The 23,351-nt window shown below is 21.6% G+C and overlaps 2 protein-coding genes across 2 annotated transcripts; one reads left to right on the forward strand and one right to left on the reverse strand.

Annotated features, from left to right (window-relative positions):
- The first annotated feature begins 600 nt into the window (after window positions 1-600).
- LOC411901 (DDB1- and CUL4-associated factor 7) lies at window positions 601-3,577 on the forward strand. Its single transcript, XM_395370.5, has 4 exons — window positions 601-813; window positions 1,052-1,324; window positions 1,409-1,961; window positions 2,036-3,577. The coding sequence occupies exons 2-4, from the start codon at window positions 1,072-1,074 to the stop codon at window positions 2,268-2,270; spliced, it is 1,041 nt and encodes a 346-aa protein (XP_395370.1). The 5' UTR covers window positions 601-813; window positions 1,052-1,071; the 3' UTR covers window positions 2,271-3,577.
- Window positions 3,337-21,436, reverse strand: LOC411902 (transmembrane protein 205). Its single transcript, XM_395371.7, has 4 exons — window positions 20,954-21,436; window positions 5,149-5,339; window positions 4,898-5,061; window positions 3,337-4,742 (listed from the first exon to the last, which is right to left on the reverse strand). The coding sequence occupies exons 1-4, from the start codon at window positions 21,226-21,228 to the stop codon at window positions 4,455-4,457; spliced, it is 918 nt and encodes a 305-aa protein (XP_395371.3). The 5' UTR covers window positions 21,229-21,436; the 3' UTR covers window positions 3,337-4,454.
- Between the last annotated feature and the right edge of the window lie 1,915 nt (window positions 21,437-23,351).

Here is a 23,351-nt window from a genome sequence, read left to right on the forward strand (position 1 = left end):
AAGAATCACTATTACAAACTTAAGACATGATTTTCATTGAACAAGCAACGTAAAAATTTTATTACTTATTCGTTATCTAATTTAATATACTAATTGATTGAATATTTCTAGACAATTCTTATTATCATTTTCTTAATTTTAAATATTATTTAATAATTAAATATAAATATAAATTAATTTTTATTTAATAAGATTTTTTATTAAATTATTTTATAAAAAGTAATTGGAAAATATTTGAACGAATAATAAAACTAAATTTATATAGGAATAAAAATTTGTTTGAATGAATATACATATATATATTTATTGAAATTGAATATACAATTGAATTTAAATTAAAAACGAATTTTTAGTTTTTAAGATATTATGTTCTTAATTATAATAAATAAAAAATTTACAATATATATATTAAAATTTTCGAAGATATATTTTAAAATAAATAATTATAATATTACTGAGATTGTATTGGTATAAAATTTTGAATATTTATAAAAAATATATTTTATTTATTAAAATTAATTAAATGTTATTGTTATAAAATAACAATATGTAATATATTATAAGAGATAAATGCTTATAATGCCAATAAAATGTCAAATTTATAAGAGCGCCATTTTATGTTATCATAAAAGATTTGATTAATTCTATATTTTTATGAAAAATTGTAATTTGAATAAATATTGGCTTTTTTTTGATTACCATTTTTATTATTAAATATTCTTCTTAATAATATGCTTAATTTGAAAAAATTTTCGTAAGTTAGAAATAGATAATATTGAAAAACAATCACATTCTATACACTTCAGATTTTAGGTTAGTATTGTAATCTAAACAATTATTTTGTTTACTTATAAATTATAGTAATTTATGTATATTAATATTATATTATTACTGTATCATATAATAAATTAAAAATATAGTTAATTAGTTAATTAGTTTATATTTTTATATATTTAATATAAATATAAAAATGATTATATATAAAAACAATATTATAAAAACAAGTATATATATTTATCATATAATTTATATTTAGTATGAATTACTATAGGTGACAAAAATATAAAAAAAATGGCGTTACATAGTGTACCGCCAAAAAGAAAAGAAATTTATAAATATGAGGCACCATGGCCACTATATAGTATTAATTGGTCTGTAAGACCTGATAAACGATTTCGTTTAGCTCTTGGAAGTTTTGTAGAAGAATATAATAATAAAGTACAAATAGTTTCACTTGATGAAGAAACCTCTGAATTTAGTGCCAAAAGTACATTCGATCATCCTTATCCAACTACAAAAATTATGTGGATACCAGATAGTAAAGGTATTATTTTTATTATATTATATATTATATATATTTTATTATAAATATTATAAATATACATATATTATAAATATATGTTTACAGGATTATTTCCAGATCTTTTAGCTACATCTGGAGATTATTTAAGAGTTTGGCGGGCAGCTGAACCAGAAACTCGTTTAGAATGTGTTCTAAATAATAATAAAAATTCAGATTTTTGTGCTCCTCTTACATCTTTTGATTGGAATGAAGTAGATCCAAATTTAATTGGTACTTCTAGTATAGATACAACATGTACTATTTGGGGATTAGAAACTGGTCAAGTTTTGGGTAGAGTCAATATGGTCACTGGCCATGTTAAAACACAATTAATTGCTCATGATAAAGAGGTATATGATATAGCATTTAGCCGCGCTGGCGGTGGTCGTGATATGTTTGCATCCGTTGGTGCAGATGGTTCTGTGAGAATGTTTGATTTGCGGCATTTAGAACATTCAACGATAATTTATGAAGATCCTCAGCATACACCACTCTTGAGACTAGCATGGAATAAACAAGATCCTAATTATCTTGCAACAGTTGCAATGGATGCATGTGAAGTAATTATTTTAGATGTCCGTGTTCCATGTACGCCAGTTGCAAGACTTAATAACCATAGGTATATAAAATATATATATTTGGATCTTAATTTTTTACATATTTTATAAATTTTTTATTTTGATACTCTTTCAGAGCAAGTGTTAATGGTATTGCCTGGGCTCCTCATTCATCTTGTCACATTTGTACAGCAGGAGATGATCATCAGGCATTAATTTGGGATATACAACAAATGCCAAGAGCTATTGAAGATCCAATTCTTGCCTATACTGCTGCAGAAGGAGAAGTAAATCAAATTCAGTGGGGTGCTACACAACCTGACTGGATTGCGATTTGTTATAATAAAGCAGCAGAAATTCTTAGAGTATAAAAACAAAAACATTTAGATTCATGACATTTTATGTGTCAAATCTTTCAAATCATTTACAAAAATTCATTAAATCATGTATTGGACTTCAGTATTTGTACAGAATTTCATCTTTATTATAAGTTTTTTTATACTTATTTTGTACCTGTAAAGTAGACATGTACAAATACTAGTTATTTTTGAAGATATTAAGATTCAAAATTATATAGATAAAAATATTTGATATAATTAATGCTTATTTTTTAATTAAAAAATATGTATAAATTTTAAAACAATATGGTTTCATATTCAAATTATTAAAGTAAATAAGGCTAAATTGAAAATATCCAGTATATGTACATGTTAACTTAATACAATGTTTTATTTTTATGATTATTTTATGTATCTAAAAATTTTAGATTTATTTAAAAATTGTCATATGACTGACTAAATCATACAAATTTATAAAGGAATTCATTAAATAATTAGAAGTTAAATAATAGCATAAAAATGAATATAAATAGCGATAAATCACATGTATATTTATAATAATGTATATGATCGTAATTGATGTATCTTATTTTGTGATGATAAAATTAATCTATTTCTTCTAGAAGAAATATTAAATCAATTAATCAATTTAAACAATCCACATGAAATATAACAAAATAAAATATATCTATTACGTTATATAATTGTATATATGTTTATACTTAGACTTGATTTTGTAGAAAAAAATATTATAATATAATAATAGATTTTCATACACTTTTACATTAGTAATATAGGTTGTTAAAAATCATATGCAAAAATTATTATTATATTAAAATGCAATACACATTTGTATTTTAATAAAAAATTATCAAGTTCTTTTATTAAATTCAGAAAAAGTTATAGCATTAGCATTCGTGATACTAGTATTAATAATAAAATGTTTTATATGCGATTTTTTGTAAAATTATGTTTTGTAAAAAGTAAATCTTTTTATATATTTATTATTTCAGTAGTTTAAATTAATCATTAAGAACTGAGAATTATATCTTTTGTACTCAGAATAACATGATGGGATTTGTAATTAGTACAATTTAAGTTTTAGAAAAGTACGATTTATATTGGTATTCAAATATTTTATAATTTACAACTTAATGAGCGAGATGCATTATTTACAATAATGAAATGTGTATGCGAGATAAAATATTAGCCAATTAATACATTCATTTTCCACAATAATCTTCTGTTGATTTTTCATGAAATGTCTGATAACTTTATACAGATATAAGATTAGACTATTATAATACTATCACTACTTCAATAAATATCATTAACTCTGATACAGAGTAAGTTTTTCACTACCTATTTAGTTAATATAGTTGATGATCTTGTGTTTTCTTCTTTTTCTCAATTTAATAAATGCATATATAGCTATGTCAAATAAACTTTTTAAAATACTATTTCTATCAATAATTTATATTATAAACTTTGGCAAGACTTATTTTATCTTGTTTTCTTCTTCAAGAATACTTCTTTAAATTTCGTATATATTCGCTTAAAAAATAAGAACTAATTATATATTTTTCTCTCTTTCTAAATTGCGTATTTTATTTACTAGTCCTATGATTCATTCATTCCTTAGACAACCAACTGATTCTCTTACATTTTAATCGGAAGCACACGCACGATCCACAAACACGCACATTACATTTTTCAGAGAAGAAAGGAACAAACAAAAAATTAATCGATGTCAAAAAACTAATCATCTTGCAATTAAACATAAAAATCTTATGTTTATCGCCATTCGTATATCGGTACATTTTTATTATAATTAATGCATCGCGTTAATAAATTAATAAGTCATGTTTTTTAGAAATTTTATAAATGCTTCCATAAATTACACTGAACACTCGTTCTACAGGTATATAGATCAAGTTCAGCTTTTTTATTCTCCATGAATAAAATATTAAGAAATGTATTTTAGAATATTCAATTCATTGTTGATGGACAAATAATCAGCCTCATGGCTCTTATTTCTTTTAGAGAATACATTTATCTTCATTAAATATCTTCTGTACTTTAGCAGTAAATATTAATAATGAAATCAATTAGCATTTTTTGCTAATATAATTACGTAATATAGTTACTCTGTAATTAGAGGATTCTTAATACAGATATATTCAATAAAATTTATATTTAATGATTTTAATGATTTTTTTAAAGTACGCATAATTTATTAGCTATATAATGGAGATGTAGCACTGTACATCCCATAGTCAGCATATTTCCCATTGCTATATAAACATGGATGCGTCTAAAAGCTTGATGAATTTTTAAATAGTGAGGGCAGTGTTTCAGAGGACCAGGATTATGAACACCAATCTCATTACCGATACCAGCAGCACGTTCCAAAGTATTTTTTTGAACTATTAATCGTAGAAGAGGTGGAGTCAAATAGAGTCGTATCAATAATTCCAAAAAGAAAGCACTGGACATACCACCAACCTGAAAATATATACATATATTTATTAATTATTAAGAATCACTTCATAAAAATTAGATAAAATGAAATATGTTAGAATGAAATATTAAAATTATATCTTGTATTATTTAAATTTTATAGAATTAATTTTCAAATTTTGATTGATTAATTTACCAACCTGAATGGCAATTTCAGTATTCCAAGTATGTATAGGATGATGTTTAACAAAAATAAGAAGTGTGGTCAAACTGAGACACGCATTGATAGTGAAATATCTAGGAAACAAGATACGTTGCACTTCTCCAAACGTGTGTCTTGGTAATGCGAAATACAAGGAAAGACCTGCATATTTAAAAGACAATTTTTTTAAAGTTTCAATGATTGAAATTTAAAATTTTTTTAGTTTTTATTTCTGTTTTATTTAATTACCTGATATAAAAGTCATCCAAATTTGAGCACCAAGATGCATCACGAAAGAAGCTAGATAAATGAAGGATGTTGCTCTTGATTGAGGATGACCAACATGCATTCTGTCTCTAGTTGGTACAAGAGCCGATGTGACACACAGGACCGCTGCGATCATAATTATGTGAGCCGGTTGTGTTGTATAAAACAAGATTCTATAAGAAAAGAACTTTTTATATTAATAATAGCATTAAAAAGTATTGTTAATTTTTAATTTTTTAGTGTGATTTTTATTATAATATTTATAATATAAAAATAAAATATTAAAATTATATTCATTTTAATATTAGAATTATAAATATATAAATTATAGATATATAGAAAAAAATCTTGATTAAAGGAATTGTTAAAAGAATTAATAATATATAATTTACTTGGAAAATTTCAACAATCTTATGTATATAGATCAATTATTTTTTTCAATTTAATAAATATAATTATTTTCAAAAATATATTTAAAAATTTTTTTATTGTTTTGTTAAGTTTTATTATTATGTTAAGTATCATTCAGAATATAAAAAATTAATATTTTGATTATTATTGAATAAAAAAAATTATTTAAATTATTTTTTAAAAATTATTTCAATAATTATTTTATTTTATAATATAAGTTTTTATATTCCAATTTTTTAAATAATATTGACAATTTAATAATATTTCATGATAAACTATAATTTCTTTTAATACTTTGTTCAAAAGATTTGTACGAGTTATTTGTGCTTCGTTTTAAAGGATACACGATTTATGAGTTAAAGACTTATAATTTCAGAATGTAACAGTGATCATTAATTATATTTATTGTTATCGTTCGTAGAAAGCCATCTCATTAATTAAAAGAGCTTCGAATATAATTTTAATTGGAAACAACAGTTCGTTTATAAGTTGACTACAAGAAACAGTTGTATTTGAAATTTTATTATAAACTTTGTGCTAAAATATTTTAATTTTAATTTTTAAATATTATAAATTTTTTATAGAAATTAATATAACATAAAAAATGAAAAAATTATATATTATATTTAATATATTAAATATTAAATATAAAAATATTAAAAATAGTTTAGAATATAATAATTAAATTATTAAAAAATATTAGTAATTTTTGTATCATATTATATAAGATTTTTGAAAATTATTTAAAATTAATTGTAAATATAATTATAATCTAAATGTACATACACATACACATATATATAAAAGAAAAATTAAAATGTTAATATATGAATCTCTCTTTTTAAAAACCTATATTCATGAAAAAGACTATAATCAAAAACTTGTTTATTAGTTTATTTAATTTCAAAAAATAAAAGAATAAAAATTCATGAATAATTTAATTGTAAAAATTAAAAAAAAAAATAATTGATTAGATTTAATTCAAAATCAAAAGATGATCTCTACAGCAATCTATCATCGATACAATTTACACTATTCGTAATCATATTTTATTATTAGATCTGATTTAAGTCAGACTCATGAAACTCGTGTAATCTCATCGTTTCAGGCGCCACATGATGCTAAAATAGTACGATGTCTCGCAACAATTTCAGCAAAGAAGAAATTCTTCATTCATCGACTACTTCTAAATTAAATCATATTATTTTCTAGTCAAGAAATAACGGAAATTAATGAAAGATATAAGAAAGAAATTAATAAATTAAAAAAAAATAAAAAAAATATTAAAAAATCAAAAGGAAAGAATTAAATAAATTTTACAATTAACAATTAAATATATAAAAAAATCTAAATGTTTAAATGATTCTAAAAGATAATAAAAATATTTCTATTTTTATTTATTTTTTAATACAAAAATTTAATTTTATATAATAAAATTTTTTTTTTTAATTTAAAAATATTTGATTAAGATATTTAAGAATGAATTTATTAAAAAATGAATAAAATTTTTTTTATATATTTTTTTATATTGAAATATACTAAAAAAAGTAAATCAAAATATTAGATATAATATTAACATTATATTTTCGTTATTTATTATTATATAATTATTTATTATTATATATTATATATTTATTATTATAAATTTATTATTTTAAATTTCTTAATTTTAAATATATCTTTGTATCTTTGTATTTTTTTCTTTTTTTTTTTTAATATAAATTGGAATGAAATAATATAAAATAAATTATGCAATAGCAACTTCAGTCTTTCATTAACAGATTGGTTTCCTTTTAAACAGAAAAATACGCATACCATGAATGATGAATTTGCTAACTGTTCTTTTTCAAGATAATACTAAGTGGATGTTGCAATATCTTACGAAATGAAAATCAAAAATATATGGATCAACGAGTGATGATGGTGTAATCATTTTCAAAAATATAATATTAAACGAAAATAAAAGTAAAAATAACAAAATAATAAACAGTAATATATGTATATTGTCCAAGGATAGAAACAGTGTCAGGAGCTCGAGAGTATTCGTTTTATATATATATATATATATATATATATATATATTTGCCATGTGCCTTCCATATCGATGTAATCAATTCGCACGTAGGCGATAGAAGCGGAAAGTATACCGTTATGCTTAATGTTTTTACTAATTAAATTGCAGATTTACCTTTCCAATATATCTCTGAAATGATACAAACAGTCAAAAATTTAATGGATTAAGATTTTTTGAATTCTTAGAAGGAATATTTCTCATTAAACAAAATAGTTAGAAAAAATTTATTAATTTAAATATATCACAAAAAGTTTTATAGAATATTTAAAAGATAAATATATTTCTTGTAAATTTCTGAATAAATTTGAATTGTAAATATAACATTGTTGAATAATTTTAATATTTATTAACGATAAATTCTAATTTTAATTTATAATTTGTTTATATTTTTTAATTCAAATATTTTCTATTAATATTTATTTTTTTTTTATCTCTTTTTAATAGAAATTAATAGAAAATCTTGATCAAATTTCTTCAACTTTCACTTTTCAGAGATAAAAATAATATGGTTATTATTAATGTTTATAATTTTTTATTGTGCGACAAATAATTATTAATTATTTTTAATTATACATAATATTTCTCCATCCATTTTTTATATTTATCCAATAATTTTTTTATTAGATTATAACATAAATTTTGTTACAAATATAAAAGATATAAAAATAAGTATTTATATTTTTTGTATCACAGAATTTTAAAAGTCATTTAATCCTTACCCATTTGTTATTTTAGTATTATATATAAATTAAATATTGATTAAAACAATATATTATTCTTTATAAAAAATTAAAAAAATATAGCAAATTATTTATAACAAACTATAATAAATTATTAATCTGAAAAATATTTAATTATTATTAAACGTTTTATAAATTAATAATTTTTTAATTTATATAGTCAAATACTTTTTTTATAAATAATATTTAGATATATATATTATCGATTTATGCATTAAAAAGCATATAATTTTATTTAAAAAAATTAATTTTCGCACATTTCTTATATTTTTTATCTATTTCTTATCTGAAAAAAAAAAAAATAATAGGAAAAAATAAAGTCTGTTTCATATGAAACTGTTCAATTTTTACTTATATTTATTTATATGATCAATATGTTCTAAATATCTTATATAATTTTATTATTTAATTTGTTTTTAAAAATATTAAAAAATGTTTTAAGTAAAAGTTGCTTGGTTTGTAAAAGCATAATGTAATGTAATTATTTTTTTAGAAGACATATGTGAAGGTCATATGGAGATTAATTTTATTTTTTAAATAAAATCATATATTTCATAATTTATGTAAATAAATCATATAAGTAAATACATTATTTTGTATAATTAAATTATAATTAAATTATTTTGTATAATTAAATTATAATTAAATTATTTCTTTAAAAATATGATTCTATTTAAAAAAATAAATAATTGAGTTTCGCAAATTTTTAATTTTATCTCATTAAAAAAAATTAAGAATAGAATTTTTTTAAAACTATTGAACATTTATTTGAAACATATTTTTAATATTATGAAAAATAAATGAAATATTCCAGATATAACGTGAATACTCAATATATTGAATGTAAAACTAAAAAAAATTGTTAAAAAATGATATTATAAAAAAATGAAAACTTTATATTTTTAATAAAAAATTTCAGTTTTGAAATTTTTGGAAAATTTTTATCAAATTTTATAACAGAATTGGAATTTTAATAGCAAAATTTTCTTCAAATTTTATTTGGTATTAAGAAAATATAATCCTAGAAGAGATAGGAAGTTTTTCTGGAATTTGATATATATATATATATATATATATTATCTTATTATTTGGCTTATTTTTTTATATTGTTTTATATTTACATTTTAATTCTGCCATATTATTAGGAATCATTTTTTGATCATTTTTTTAATTTTAGGGAATATGTAGAATATTCATGTAATTTTATCTATGGAATATATTTAATTTATTATTTACATAATTTTATTTTTTATTCTATATGGAATATCTCATTTGTTTTTCATTATATTAAAAAATATTTTAGATAAAAAAATGATTTCAATCAAGTTATATTTTGATTATATTTATTTTCGCATATAGAAGAACGCATAAAGAATTTTAAAGAATTGCGAACTTCATTTTTTTATATGAAATCAAATGTTTTTTATGAGTCGATATAACTTGATATTCTTTATAAAAAAGTATTTAGGTCATATAAATCAAAAAATTATTACAGGAGATAATCAAATATAATCATATATAATCATATATAAATATAATTTTTATATGATTTTTAAAGTTACCAAAAAGATAAATAATTATACCATATTATACTTCTTCAAAATTATTCTCAACTTTTTTTTTAAAAAAACTCTAATGTTTTTTAATATTTTCAAAAACAAGCGAGATATATAAAATAGATATATGATGGATAGAAATACGTAACAAATCAGAGGATATAAGAAACATTTTTTTTTTTGAGATCAATATTTAAGAAAATTGATATGAAATTTTATAGAATATCATCATCATTTCATATCTATCTTATATTTTATTTGTAAAATACAAAAAGTAAAAGGAAAAGTTACGAAAAAATTCGAATGAAATACAATGCTTAGATGTTAGAAAATATTGAAAAAAAGATCAAAGCAACAATACTTATAGAAAGTTTAATATAAGTATAGTATATAATATATATAAGTATATATAATAATAAGAATAATGTAGAGATATATGTGGTTTGCATGCATCTAAATGGAAGTTTTATATTTTATTATACGTTATGTCTGAGGTTTACTCTGTTGGTATACATTTACATCTTCTACTGTTCACTGGTCGTGGTCATCATTAAAGATGTTGAGTTACTTGATCTTATTTATGAAATTTACAGTTTCTTAAACTGTTATTCTAGATTCTATATGTTTAATATTAATACTCATAAGATATTGGATAAAATTTAATTCAAACTAGATTATTCTAATAATGATATTCCTTATTTCTATATAATGTAACAAATAATGTATCAGAATATAAACTTAATAAAGAAAAATAAATTTATGTTGTTCTTGATGAATAATTGTATACTTCACTTGGAAATGAAAATATTAATGAATATGTTACTTTGAGTATCATATGAATTGTAAATAATGAAAGTAGGAACTTACTTTAACAATTTTGTTTCTGACAATTGAATTTCTTTTTTTATTGTGAAAGTAATAGAAAAAGATATTAAGTTAATGGAATAAATTTTTGTTATTAATAAAATTTTATTATTATTTTGTATATAACATAATAAAACAATGAAACAATAATGATTTAATTAAAAAAATATCAGAAAGAAATAAGAGTTTTAAAATATTAAAGTGACAATACAGCAATAAATCTGCAGCGATAAGGCAAAGTAATTTGCAAGTTGCATCACTGTTCCCGTAAGCGTTCAATGAATTCGTTTCAAAGTTGCTAAATATATCTTATAGCAGCAGATGCCTTCTAAGAATTTGACATATACAATGTTCCAAAATTAGTAAATGTACATATACAATAAAATAGTTCAATGAAATGTACATATACAATTATTCTACATGTAAACATGTAAACAAATTAGATAATAAAAAGAATAATATTTTTTTTTATTTGAATCCTTATTTTAAGAAAATTAAACTTGAAAATTTGTAGTAACTCTCATAAATAATATCATTTTAAAAATATAATTTCTATAAAAAAATAATATCTTTTTATCTACTTTTAATTGATTTAATTTTTTTTTACAAAAACTGCATGTTATTTATTTCATTTTTCATAATCTCATGATAATTTAATTTTATTCTAAAAATTTGTAATAAATAATTTTTTGAAATTAAAATTACAAATTAAAATTTTTTATTTATGTAATGATTTAATTTCTTATTATAACAAGAGCAGAAAAACAAAAATAAATAATAAAAGTGCAGAATAATGTCCTTTCATTTATTACGTGATGAAGGACATTCTTGTACTTCTTACTTGTATTAGTTAAATTTATTATTTTATATTATAAAAAAATTAGGAAAATAAAGTTGCAGACGTAAATGTGAACTATCACGCAAGGCTCTGTCTTGTAGCGACTTTCATTGGAAACCCTTATTTGTTATATATGTCCCCATTGTTTCTCAAAATTAGCGAGAAACTTCTTGAGGAAGGATTGAGGCGACGTCGAGACCATTCACGTCGCATCTACCTTTGCAAATGTATTGGTTATGCTTTTAAGACGATTATCTTCTAAAAATTATATTCTTGAGTTTCTTTTCTTCTTTTTATATTCAATCATCCCTTAGCTAAAGTAACATCGTCTGAATGAAAAAAAAAATTTTTCTATTTCTAGTTAAACCTTCTATTTATCCAGAGAACATTTTAAATAAGGGATAAATGATGTTTAGAGAGAAGAGTTTGAGATAGCGTAATAATTTCTTTAAAAATATGACAAAAGTGTATCTACAAAAGTAGAAATTAACAATTGTTTTCTTATTATTTAATAAAAATAAAAATTAAAAGAGAAAATGGACAAGGATATTGTTATAATTAACTCATAATTAAATATCTAATTAATTTATTTTTTACTTTTAATCATTTTGCATCGTTTTATATTTAGGTAAAATAACTATTTTATTATTTTATTATTTTATTTTATTAAAATAAAATTTGCAACTTGAGGTTCTTTTTTTTCTGCCTCAAATAGTAAAAATGGTTCATCATTTTATTCAGTAAAAAGGATGACTGTATTAAAAAATTGTGAAATAAAAAATAAAGAATACAAAATTGAAATATATATTGAAGTATATACATGATACGTATTTTCTATTGAATGAACATTTCTCATAGTGAACTTGAATGTTTCTTATGTACTTGGTTAAGTGCATGTATGTTACACGAATTTTCAAAATCAATTTTTTCAAAAATTGAACAAAAACAAATCCTTCTTTGAACAAAAAAATTTAATTCCTTGTTTTCGACTTATTTTGCATGCAAAATCACTTTCGATTCGGATTGCGTCCATTCCAAGATATGTACTTCGTACTTTGAATTGTAGAACTCGTGCGGTTCGTTGAACAATACATACGTGTTTCACGATGTGAATGGAACACAAAGCGTGCCCAATTGATCATCATAGGAAACACGTTTACATCACGTTTCAAGCCTTTCAAATTACTCTTGTGACGTTTGTGGTTTGCGTCATTTGTCTCGAAACTGGTTGATACAGAAATCACTTCCTATTTGCTCGACATTCTTTATGTCATATCTCGTAATTTTGAAATCATATTTTTGTGATTTATTAATCGATCACGTAATTAAATGTTTTGTATGTCAATAATCAATAACATTGAATTGTTTGTATTCCGAAATAATGTAAAATATTATTATTCACGAATTATCGTGTGTTTAAGTTTTTTTTTTTTATCAATGTTCACTAATTTTCTGCGCACATTATTTTTTATCCCATACATTTTGATGTGGAAAAGGTGCTTGACCATCAAAGGAGTGTCCGAAACGGGAAGCCATGTTCGTGACTTGAATATGTAATTTGATTTACAAAGAAATGGTTAAATAATCCAAAAGTAATCTTCAAACATTACTTATTTGTTTATTAACGAGTAATTGTAGGCATATTTTATAGTAATTCATTAAATTTATTAAATTAGAAAATAAAATTTGATATCTTAATTATTAAAAAAGATTTTGCTACAATGAATATATTGTTGCAAAGGAAATGATTACAAATTTTGTTACGCATAAGATTTATAAAAGTGTGAGATATTGAAGAAATTTTATCTGACGCATGTATTCATGAGGTTAGAGGGGTTAAGTGAGTTATGTTATCGGATTTTTTTTTTTTAAATAAATTGTTTTTCTTTGGAAAAGAATTATATGTGTTATACGAAGCATAATAGTGTTGAATAAATTACATGTAATATTTGTGCGTATGTATACATACGTAGATATTGGAAAGTCTTGTAATACTGTTGAAATTCCAAGAATCATATAGCACTTGACTACTACCCGGTTCAAGAATCTCTTCTTTTATGGAAAATTTTTGCACGTTTCATACATATGTTTGAAATAACTGTTAATAAATTTATTTATCCATAACTTTCTATTACTCAGTTATGTTAATTAAAATTCTAATTTCTATTTTTTTTTGAAAATAAAATGTTTTAATTACTGTTAAAATAACTTTATTTTACAAACTTTTAAATTGAGATCATCGTATTCTTTGAAACTTCTTGAAAATTGAAAAACTGCATGTTTAATCATAATTATTATTATAATTATTATTTTCAAAAATTTTTAAGTTAAGATCAAAGTGTTTATCTAAATATTTCCTTTCCTTAAAAAATTCCATTAAGGTATTTAATTAAGGGATTTTTAATATGAATATTAAAAATTAAATTAATGAAATATTTCCAAATATAAAGGGATAACAATGATAACGATTTATCAATAAAACTATGCAGACAGTACTGATAAGAACCGTCTGCGACAAGTTATCCCGCATGTTTCATGATTACATCAATCATTTAGGATCATTGCACGGTGCGCCAACATCAACTCTCTCTCACATCAATTATTTACAACTGGATTCGAGGTCGAGCAAAGGCGTTTTTATTTTACCCCATAATCTCTTTCTCTCTCTTTCTCTTTCTATATATATATATAAATAGTTTATTTCCTTGTTTCTATGTTACTTTCAATGAACGTGAACTTTTCCTTTCAGAAATGTATCAAACATTATTGAAATAAAAGAGGACAAAGAAAGGACAAGCAGGTTAGTCAAATTCTGAATGAGCCATATATTTATATTATCTCCACTATTTGATTTGTGTTTTTTTGCAATGTTAGATTAAAGATGAAAGAAATTGAAATTGATATATGACAAATTAGAATCAATTTACAGCAAGCCATTGATTTGATTGATATTTGAATAAGTTTTTCCAACCAATCAATTAAGATTTTTATCCTATATATATATATATATATATATATATATATAAATTATAAGTTCTAATCTTATTAATCTTATACAGGATGTTAATATATTCATGGAATATTTTTATTGGAAGATCAATTTTATAGATCAAAATAAACATAAAAGCTGGTATACAAAAATTTCACTTGATATTTATTTATTAAATCATAAACAGTTAATAGAAACTTAAATTGTTTATAAACTTAATAAATATATCTTAATCTACCAATTTTTGTATACCAATTTTTCTTATAATTTCTAAAATCGATCCTGCAAAAGTGATCATCCAGGAATACATTAACATCTTGTATAAAGTATGATCAAAACTCAACACTGTTCTGATATTCGAATAAGCAATATCTAACCAGTTAATTGAGCTTTTTTAACTGTGATATAACTATGTCCAATTATTTCTTCCTTTTTCAGGTGAGAGAGGAAGGGACTATCCAGTTGCAAAAGGGAACTGAATCGACGTAATTCGATGCGTGAACAGCAAACGTTTCAGCCAACGAGCTGTCCGCTCGTATTCTAAAGCAGAAGACTGCAGGTATAGAATACGGCTGGCATTATGAGCTAGTTATCAAGAGGCAAGCGGGAAACGTGCGAGATGGCACGCAACCCATCGCTCGGATTGCACGCGCGCGCTAACTTGCATACATGCACCGGCTTTGCAATTTCACCTTCCTGATTTAAACGTTGATCAAACAATACCCCCTTACTCTGTACGCCTATATTGAAATCGACAGCGGCGCCCGCCCGCTCTCTATACAACTGAGTAAGTAAGTACTTCAATTTCATGGGACAAGTGGGAGTTATGTTATCGAACTAAACATTCCGTAAGCATTTGGAAACCGAAATGGTTAACAAACCACCAGATATTCTAAGATTTTGAATTCATTTATTATGAAATTTTCGTATTCTCGAAAACTTCGAAAGTTCCAAATACTAAATTTAAAGCAATCGAGAACTTTATTAAATTTCTAACATTTTCCAGACATCTTCTAAAAAAATATCGAATAATTGGATATTCTGAAAATTTTTCGAATTTTAAAAAATATCGTATATCTGGAGACTTTAAACATTTTTAGTGTTTAAAAATTCTGAAAAATCCAATCCAAGTTGGAAACTCTGAAAAATTATGCTTAAACTTAAGAATTTTAAAAAGTGTTTAAAATTTTGATACTCTACAATTTTTTAAAATCAAATGATTTAAAAAATTTAAAACTTTCATGAAAAACATCAGAATTTAAAATTTCAGTATTTTTTTTATACTCTCTAAAATTTTGAAAATTTAAAAATTCAAAGATGCATCGAATATTTGTGAACTGTGAATATTTGAAAATTCTAAAAAGAATTGAATATACGGGACTTTAAATTCCATCATTTTAAAATTTCTAGTATTCGAAAGATTCGAAATTTTATTATGCTTCGAAGAGAATTCGAATAATTTATTATTTCCATTAAAAATCTTTAAAAATTCAAATTTTTCAAATAATTTTTAATACACATATAAAATATCTAACTAGTCATTTCACTTAACTTTGTTTCCTCCAAATGTCTAGCATATTATCTGCAAGAATTTCTCTTTTTTTTCTGCAAATACAGCATTTTATCTTATAGGTCAAAATCAAAGTATACATTTAAACCTCAAAGTAAACCGATAAGATTAAATTGTCTCTATAAATAGATATACAATTCCCTTTTTTATAACTTTTTTTTAACAAATGGAAAAAAAGAAAGATTTATGCTATTATGTTTCACAGGATTTAATACAATAAAACATAATAACGATTATTTCCCCAAAATAGACTATCATATTGCAGTTGATAAATATTGACAAAGTTTAAAATTAGGATATTTATATTACACTAATTTATTTTATCGATTCTAATTTAAATATAGAAATTTTGGACACGTATTTGCGTGGGCAAATATGATGTTATTGATAAACGATTTTGTATTTTTGACTGATTGATGAATATATGACTGTTTTTATTCAACATTACGTATTCATCACTTTCATCTCTTCTTCTAAATTTCATGATGTGTCTCTTGACCAAGCGCCAGACTAAGCGTTTGAAGCCAGATGCGCCTTGGGGATTACCTCCATTAAAATTCTTGGACAACTACCTGCTTTTTCTTTTGAAACTGCAATCCGTCCGTCAAAAAAAATTTTAGGGACTTGAGAGTTTCATGAATAATTCCGGTCACCTTGGAATTTTCTACCTTCATAATAGTAAATACTTTTTCGTGAATCAGTATCGTTTGTGATCAATAACAAATTGAAATACATTGACAAAATGCATTATGAGTGATGCATAACTTTATTTTTTTTTTTTTTGTACTTTTATTATATAGCTTTATATCGATATTTAGAAAATATAGCAATAAATTTTTTTTATTCATCACATATAACCTAATAAAAAAAAAAAATAATCTATCTATTTTTTTGTATGGAATTATAAAAAATAATTATGATTGCTAATATTTATATATCTGAAAATATTGTTGAAAGTATATTACGAATAAAAAAGCATTGTGCAAAATGCACAATTAACATTTTAGATATACTAATGGATTTATCAACAACTCAAAAATCATGTTTTAAATGATCCATAAAAAAAATGTAAAAAGGCAGTAAATTATGTGAATTAAAATTTATAGAAAATCTTTCGATAAATGTAGATTTTACTATTATAGATTATAATGTAATATAATATCTTCAACTGTTATGAACAGTATAGTTTTATGTTATTATAATTAAAAATAATAAATGTAATTAGATAATTTCAACATTTTTTTTTAATTTTATATAAATAATCTATAAATATAGATTTGGCTACTATCTACTTTCATCTCATTTAGAAATCGTTAATCTTTATCGCCATTCATAATCAATTGATACACTGTCATTCAATTTTTTCGCGGAAGATAAAAAGAACTGTCACATAATAAGAGAGGAAAAAAGTTAAGAAATAAAAACGCTGAGTAAATCCTTGGATTAATTTTCCAATTTTTCGAATGATGTAGAAAAAGCAATGCTATCTTTCTGTAATGTGACATAATTGCATTTTTTTTTGTCTCTTGAAAACAGTATTTTTGAAAACTAGCCAAAATATTGAGATATTTCATATATTTAAAGATTTTGAAAATAATGAGATTTTGAATTTGGCAAAATTTATTGGACATCAATTATTATAATTATATGAACTTGCAAATTATAATAATCAATTATATAGTGATGTGTATATATTATATCATGTTATCCCATTAAATTTACATTTCTTATGTAATCATTATGATTCATATTTCGCGCGTACAACGAATGTATGTTTATGTCATTTTTTTTTATTTTTATGCGCATGCGCGAAATATTATATATATTCCATACAGAATTGGCGCGTACATGTTGAATTCATTGTTAGAAATATAATTATTATCTACTATTGCTAATTTTAATCGGAAGTGAATGTACTTTAAACAGAAACAATAAATTTAAAACGGTAAATATATATATTTATAACGATATAAGTATGCATGTTTATATGAACGATTAAATATATAACCAATTGCACGAGTTTAGAAGAGATGCCAACGATAGAAAATTGAAAGAGCATCTTTTGTATTTAGATTTATCATTGACATATTTAAAAGCATGTATTCGTGTTAAATATTTTTATATTTTAAATTTTAAATGTCAATGATATATATAACATGCAATCATAGAATAAATAGATATGAGTTAAAATAATACATATATGATATGAATTAAAATAATACATATGTATACAAAAAAATGATAATTCAGATTATATATGATCGCGAAAGTTAAATATTCAAAGTAAATATTTTTAATTAAAGTTGTTACATAATTATCACGTAATATATTGATAAAAAATTATATTAGTTTCCACTTATTTTAAAATTAACATTTAATTAATATTTAATAATTAAAATATCTAATAAAATTGTGAATAACTATAATCATAAATATAATTGTAATTTATTACTATAATATATAATATATATATATGTAATATTATTATATTATATATTATTGTATGTATAGTATTATTGTATGTACAATAAAATTGTATATTATTGTATGTACAATAAAAAATATATTTTTTTATATTAAAATTTCATATTTAAAAGATTATGAGATTATATGTATAAGTGATAAGATTGTATATAATAAAGATATCTAAAAGTAATTTTCTATAATTTTAATATTAGAAAATTGAAAGAAAGAAATGCAATTAAATATATTTTTCACAAAAATTATGTTAAACAGCAAAACGAATTATTTTAGTATTATTGAAAATATATAGAATATTTATTATCAATTATTCTCATGATTTTTCTTTATATTTAGTGAATATATTAATAATACAATATGAAGAAATTTTTATTATTAAGAATTTATTATTAAGATCAATAATCAATTTCACAAAAATATATCAAATTTTCACATAAAAAAATAATTCTTTTTTTATAGTTTTCGATTTAACTTTAAAATTATTATGATATATTTATAATATATATTATAATGAATTATAATTTCTATATTTAAAATATAGAAATATAAATAAATATTTTTCATTATTAAATTATAAAGAATTAATATTTCTTTTTTTTTATTTTTTTTTATTAAAAATTTATCATCTGTAGGTAAATAGAATATGCATATATTTGTTACACATTAAATTAAATTTGTTTTTATTATAATACATATATTTACGTATAAATAAATATTATTAATGTATTTGAATATGAAGTCACGTAGCATTTTAAATTCCGTTTTACAGGATCTTTTTTTTTTTCATTATTACAATGATAATATCAATCGAGCCTTGAATTATTCAACGGAATTATGTTACAGTACTGTCTTTCTCCCCTTTGTCCTTTCTCTATTTCCAAGGACTCTTAGAAGAAGGAAGAAATATACTGAATTATTGCAATATATTTTTTAAATAAATATAATATATAAAATAATTTTAACTTTTAATTATTTAGAAAATTATTAATTAAAATTATTCAATGAAAAGAATTTAACACGTAAAAATAAAATTACATATATATTTTTAATATTCTCAAAAATATGAAGATTAAAATTTAAGAAAACAAAAAAAAACTATTATTTAATCTTTATTTAATCTTTGTCATTATTGTATCAATAATCTTTTCTTATTCAAATTTAAATTAATAATTCAAATCTTATTCAAATTTAAATTAAAATTAATAAATTTCTTTTTATTTTCCTTATTATATATGATATTTTGCGTGTGAATATTTTGAATATTGAATATTTTAAAAATTAAAAAAAGAAAATATAAATTTGTAATGATCACGTGACATAAATTAATTCTATGAAAAATGGATATAAAATATATTTTATAATCTTAAATCATTACAGTGAAATGGCGCTATGATTTTGATCAATATCAAAGAAGTAAATAAAGAATATATTTTGATTTATCTAACGCGATAACGATTATAATTATCTGTATTTCAAAAATGAAGGTTTAACTTTCTAATTGTTGACATGCTATAATTCATTAGTAATTATAAACAATTATTTGAAGCCTTTATAATTGGTAATATATATAATAGTATTATAGATAAAAAAAGAAAAATTTATCTCGTTATATATAAAATAATTATCACTTATCAGTTATTTATGGAATTTTAATTATCATGTGTCAAATTAATATTAAATAAAGTTTTGATTTACGTTTCATGCTTCAACAAAATGTCATAGTAATTTATCAAATTATATTTTAATAAGTTATAACATTATTTTCTTATATTATTTAATTTTATGAAAATAAAAATATTGTATTAATTAAAATGAAATGAAATTTAAAATTTATTAAATAAAAATATCATTTAATATATCGTCTAAAAAAAATATTATATTACTAATAAGTTAAATATAAAAACTACTAAAACATAAAATATGTCTTGCAAAAAAAAAAAAAATAAAATTCCATTACAATAATATTAAATAATTTAAATATAACCATAATGCTAACTTTCATTTAAAAAAATATATTTACATAAATTTCATTGAAATAAAATTTTATGTTATATATTTTATTCCAATTTGAATTACATTTTTGTGTAAATAATTAATATAAATACTTTTTATTAATAGTATTTCCATGTAAATCACAGATAAAAAAATAAAATAAATTGGAAAAAATGTTCATATATTTTGACAGTCACAATTATATTAATCTATCAAATATTTAATATTATTAATATGTTTAAAAAGACAATTAAATAAAAAAAGTAACTTACTTGAAAATTTTAGTCTGTTGTATTGTTTCATAGTACTTCGACAAAGCTTTCAAAAGTGAACTATAGTTTATGGTGCTGGCCCTCAAGATGTCATCAGCTAGTTCTGGTATAAAAACCGTCTGATTTTTTCGTTGTTTAATGATCTCCAATTCTTTGGTGACTAAATCATCATGTAACTTTATATACTTCTCTTTTGTTTTTTGAAGCTTGCTCTGATTATTGTATACTACAACCGGCTCGCTACTTTCGGTACCGATCAACGTACGTACACACATGGTTCTTCGTTTAGTAACCGTCTGTTGAAATTGAGCGTGATAAAAAGAAAATATATTATGTTTCAAAATATGCCGAATAGTTTATACCAATTATGCACAAGAATGTTATTAAATTTTATATAATGTTTCAGAAGCAATTTGGAAATCGCGACACGTACCGACGCGAACACAAACTTATGCTATCGCACAGTGCGCCGCTCCGTGGAAATAACCCCGTTTTATATTCCCCCACCAAAGATCGACGATCGACCAATCACGAGATCATATAATCGAAAGGATTTACTATTCGAGAAATTTATGATGGATGAATTCAGTGATCTATGAAAATTTAATTCAATTATAATTATTGTATTAAAAAGAAGTAAGAAATTATCTTTTATATTTCATATAACACATTAATTCCGGTTTTAAAATTTTATAGAATTAATTTTCAATTTTGTTACATTATAATATATATAGTTTCTAGTTTTTTATAGTATTGTATTGTTGATTTTATTAATTAATTGAAAATCAATTATATACTTAAAATGATAAACGATTTAAAACCAAAAATTAAATATTTTTTGCTTTATACATATATTTAGTCAATTTAATATAATATAACGATTTTTTCAAAATGTATCAAAAGCTTTCGCAATTTGATTGATTTTAATCAATTGATGTATGCAAAAGAATATATTTTATTTTAAATAATTTCTTTTCTATTTATATTATTTCATATTTATATTTAACATATTGAAATTAAGGAATTAAAATACCGTCTCAATTTAATATCAAAACGCAAAAAACAAGGTTCATTGAATTTAATTATGATTTATCCATAAAATCTTAATTTATCACACAAGATTATATTTTTTATAAGCTAGTTAATATTTTTTTAACATGATTTTATATCGTCATGTAAAATTTTATCAATAGAAATAATATAGATTACAATATTCAACAGAAAATTTCAACATATATATTTATTCTAATATTTTCTTTTTTAGATTTATTTATCAAACAATATTTAACATTCAATATTTATCATTTAAACAATATTTCAGATTTAGTCATTTCACATCGTTATCGGTTGATATCAATATTTTTATCCTTCATATATTTATTATGAATATAATTGAATATTCAATGATTATTATTATTCAAAATCTATTTCATTATTATAATTATATGATATTATGATGATGTGATGATATGATTCCAAATAAATTCATAAGATTAATTCAGAAATTTTAATTTCTAATAATTTCTAAGAAAGAAAAAAATATGTTATTCAAATGTAAAAATTGTAAAGAACAAACGATTGTGGAAAAAGAAGAGGAAATGAACAAGCCGGATGGCACATTTCGACTATGCACTAACGTTATCCGGCAATTGCTGTTTTTTTTACTCACTTGATTTCAAATAAAGGGGTACCATCAAACAACATGATGATGAAAGATATTCAAGTAATAGGCATGTTTTCAAGCTGCCCTTTCATCGATGACACTCGTGTGAAAGTATAATTTAAGTATAATTTAAAATCTAGGAATAATACACAAAAAAGCCATTATGATACATTAATTGAAATGAGAGATTAATATTTCTCTTTTCATAAATAAAAATTAATTTTAATTAATAAATCATTTTTTATTATTTCGTAATCTTTTCTTCTGCTCCTTATAATAGAAATTATATACAATATTAATTATATTTATTTAGATAAAATTATAATTTTATAAAAATTTTAATTTTTTCATTCAAATAAATTGAAATATTTTAGGAACTCAACAAATGTTTGATACGATTTAAATAAGATAATAACAAATATCTTATTTCGAGAAACATGAATATATAAGGAAAAAGTTATTTAATATAGAATGTTTGTTTCATATGGAAAATATAAAGATAATTGATAACTAGGACCAGCTTGATTGATCAATAGATATACGTGACCTGTAGCACTGCATCCTAGGCATCGTTAGTCAAGTTAAAAGCAATTTAGAATAAATGTGTACGTGATTTCTTGCAATGCTAGAAATTTTGGTATCTTACGATTCCGAGAAATTTTTATATATAATCGTTATAATTCTCACGTATCAAATATTTGACTCAATATCAATTTCTAATATAATAAATTGTAT

Source organism: Apis mellifera, linkage group LG15 (assembly GCF_003254395.2).
Source record: "Apis mellifera strain DH4 linkage group LG15, Amel_HAv3.1, whole genome shotgun sequence".
NCBI lineage: Eukaryota > Metazoa > Arthropoda > Insecta > Hymenoptera > Apidae > Apis > Apis mellifera.

Excerpts from the sequence above, each read along its gene's own strand:
- LOC411901 (XM_395370.5), top strand. The coding sequence starts at position 1,072 with ATGGCGTTACATAGTGTACCGCCAAAAAGAAAAGAAATTTATAAATAT. Across the intron at positions 1,325-1,408 it reads GTGGATACCAGATAGTAAAG|GATTATTTCCAGATCTTTTA; the intron begins GTATTATTTTTA and ends ATATGTTTACAG. Across the intron at positions 1,962-2,035 it reads GCAAGACTTAATAACCATAG|AGCAAGTGTTAATGGTATTG; the intron begins GTATATAAAATA and ends ATACTCTTTCAG.
- LOC411902 (XM_395371.7), bottom strand. The coding sequence starts at position 21,228 with ATGTGTGTACGTACGTTGATCGGTACCGAAAGTAGCGAGCCGGTTGTA. Across the intron at positions 5,340-20,953 it reads CAACAGACTAAAATTTTCAA|AATCTTGTTTTATACAACAC; the intron begins GTAAGTTACTTT and ends CTTTTCTTATAG. Across the intron at positions 5,062-5,148 it reads TTGGATGACTTTTATATCAG|GTCTTTCCTTGTATTTCGCA; the intron begins GTAATTAAATAA and ends TTAAATATGCAG.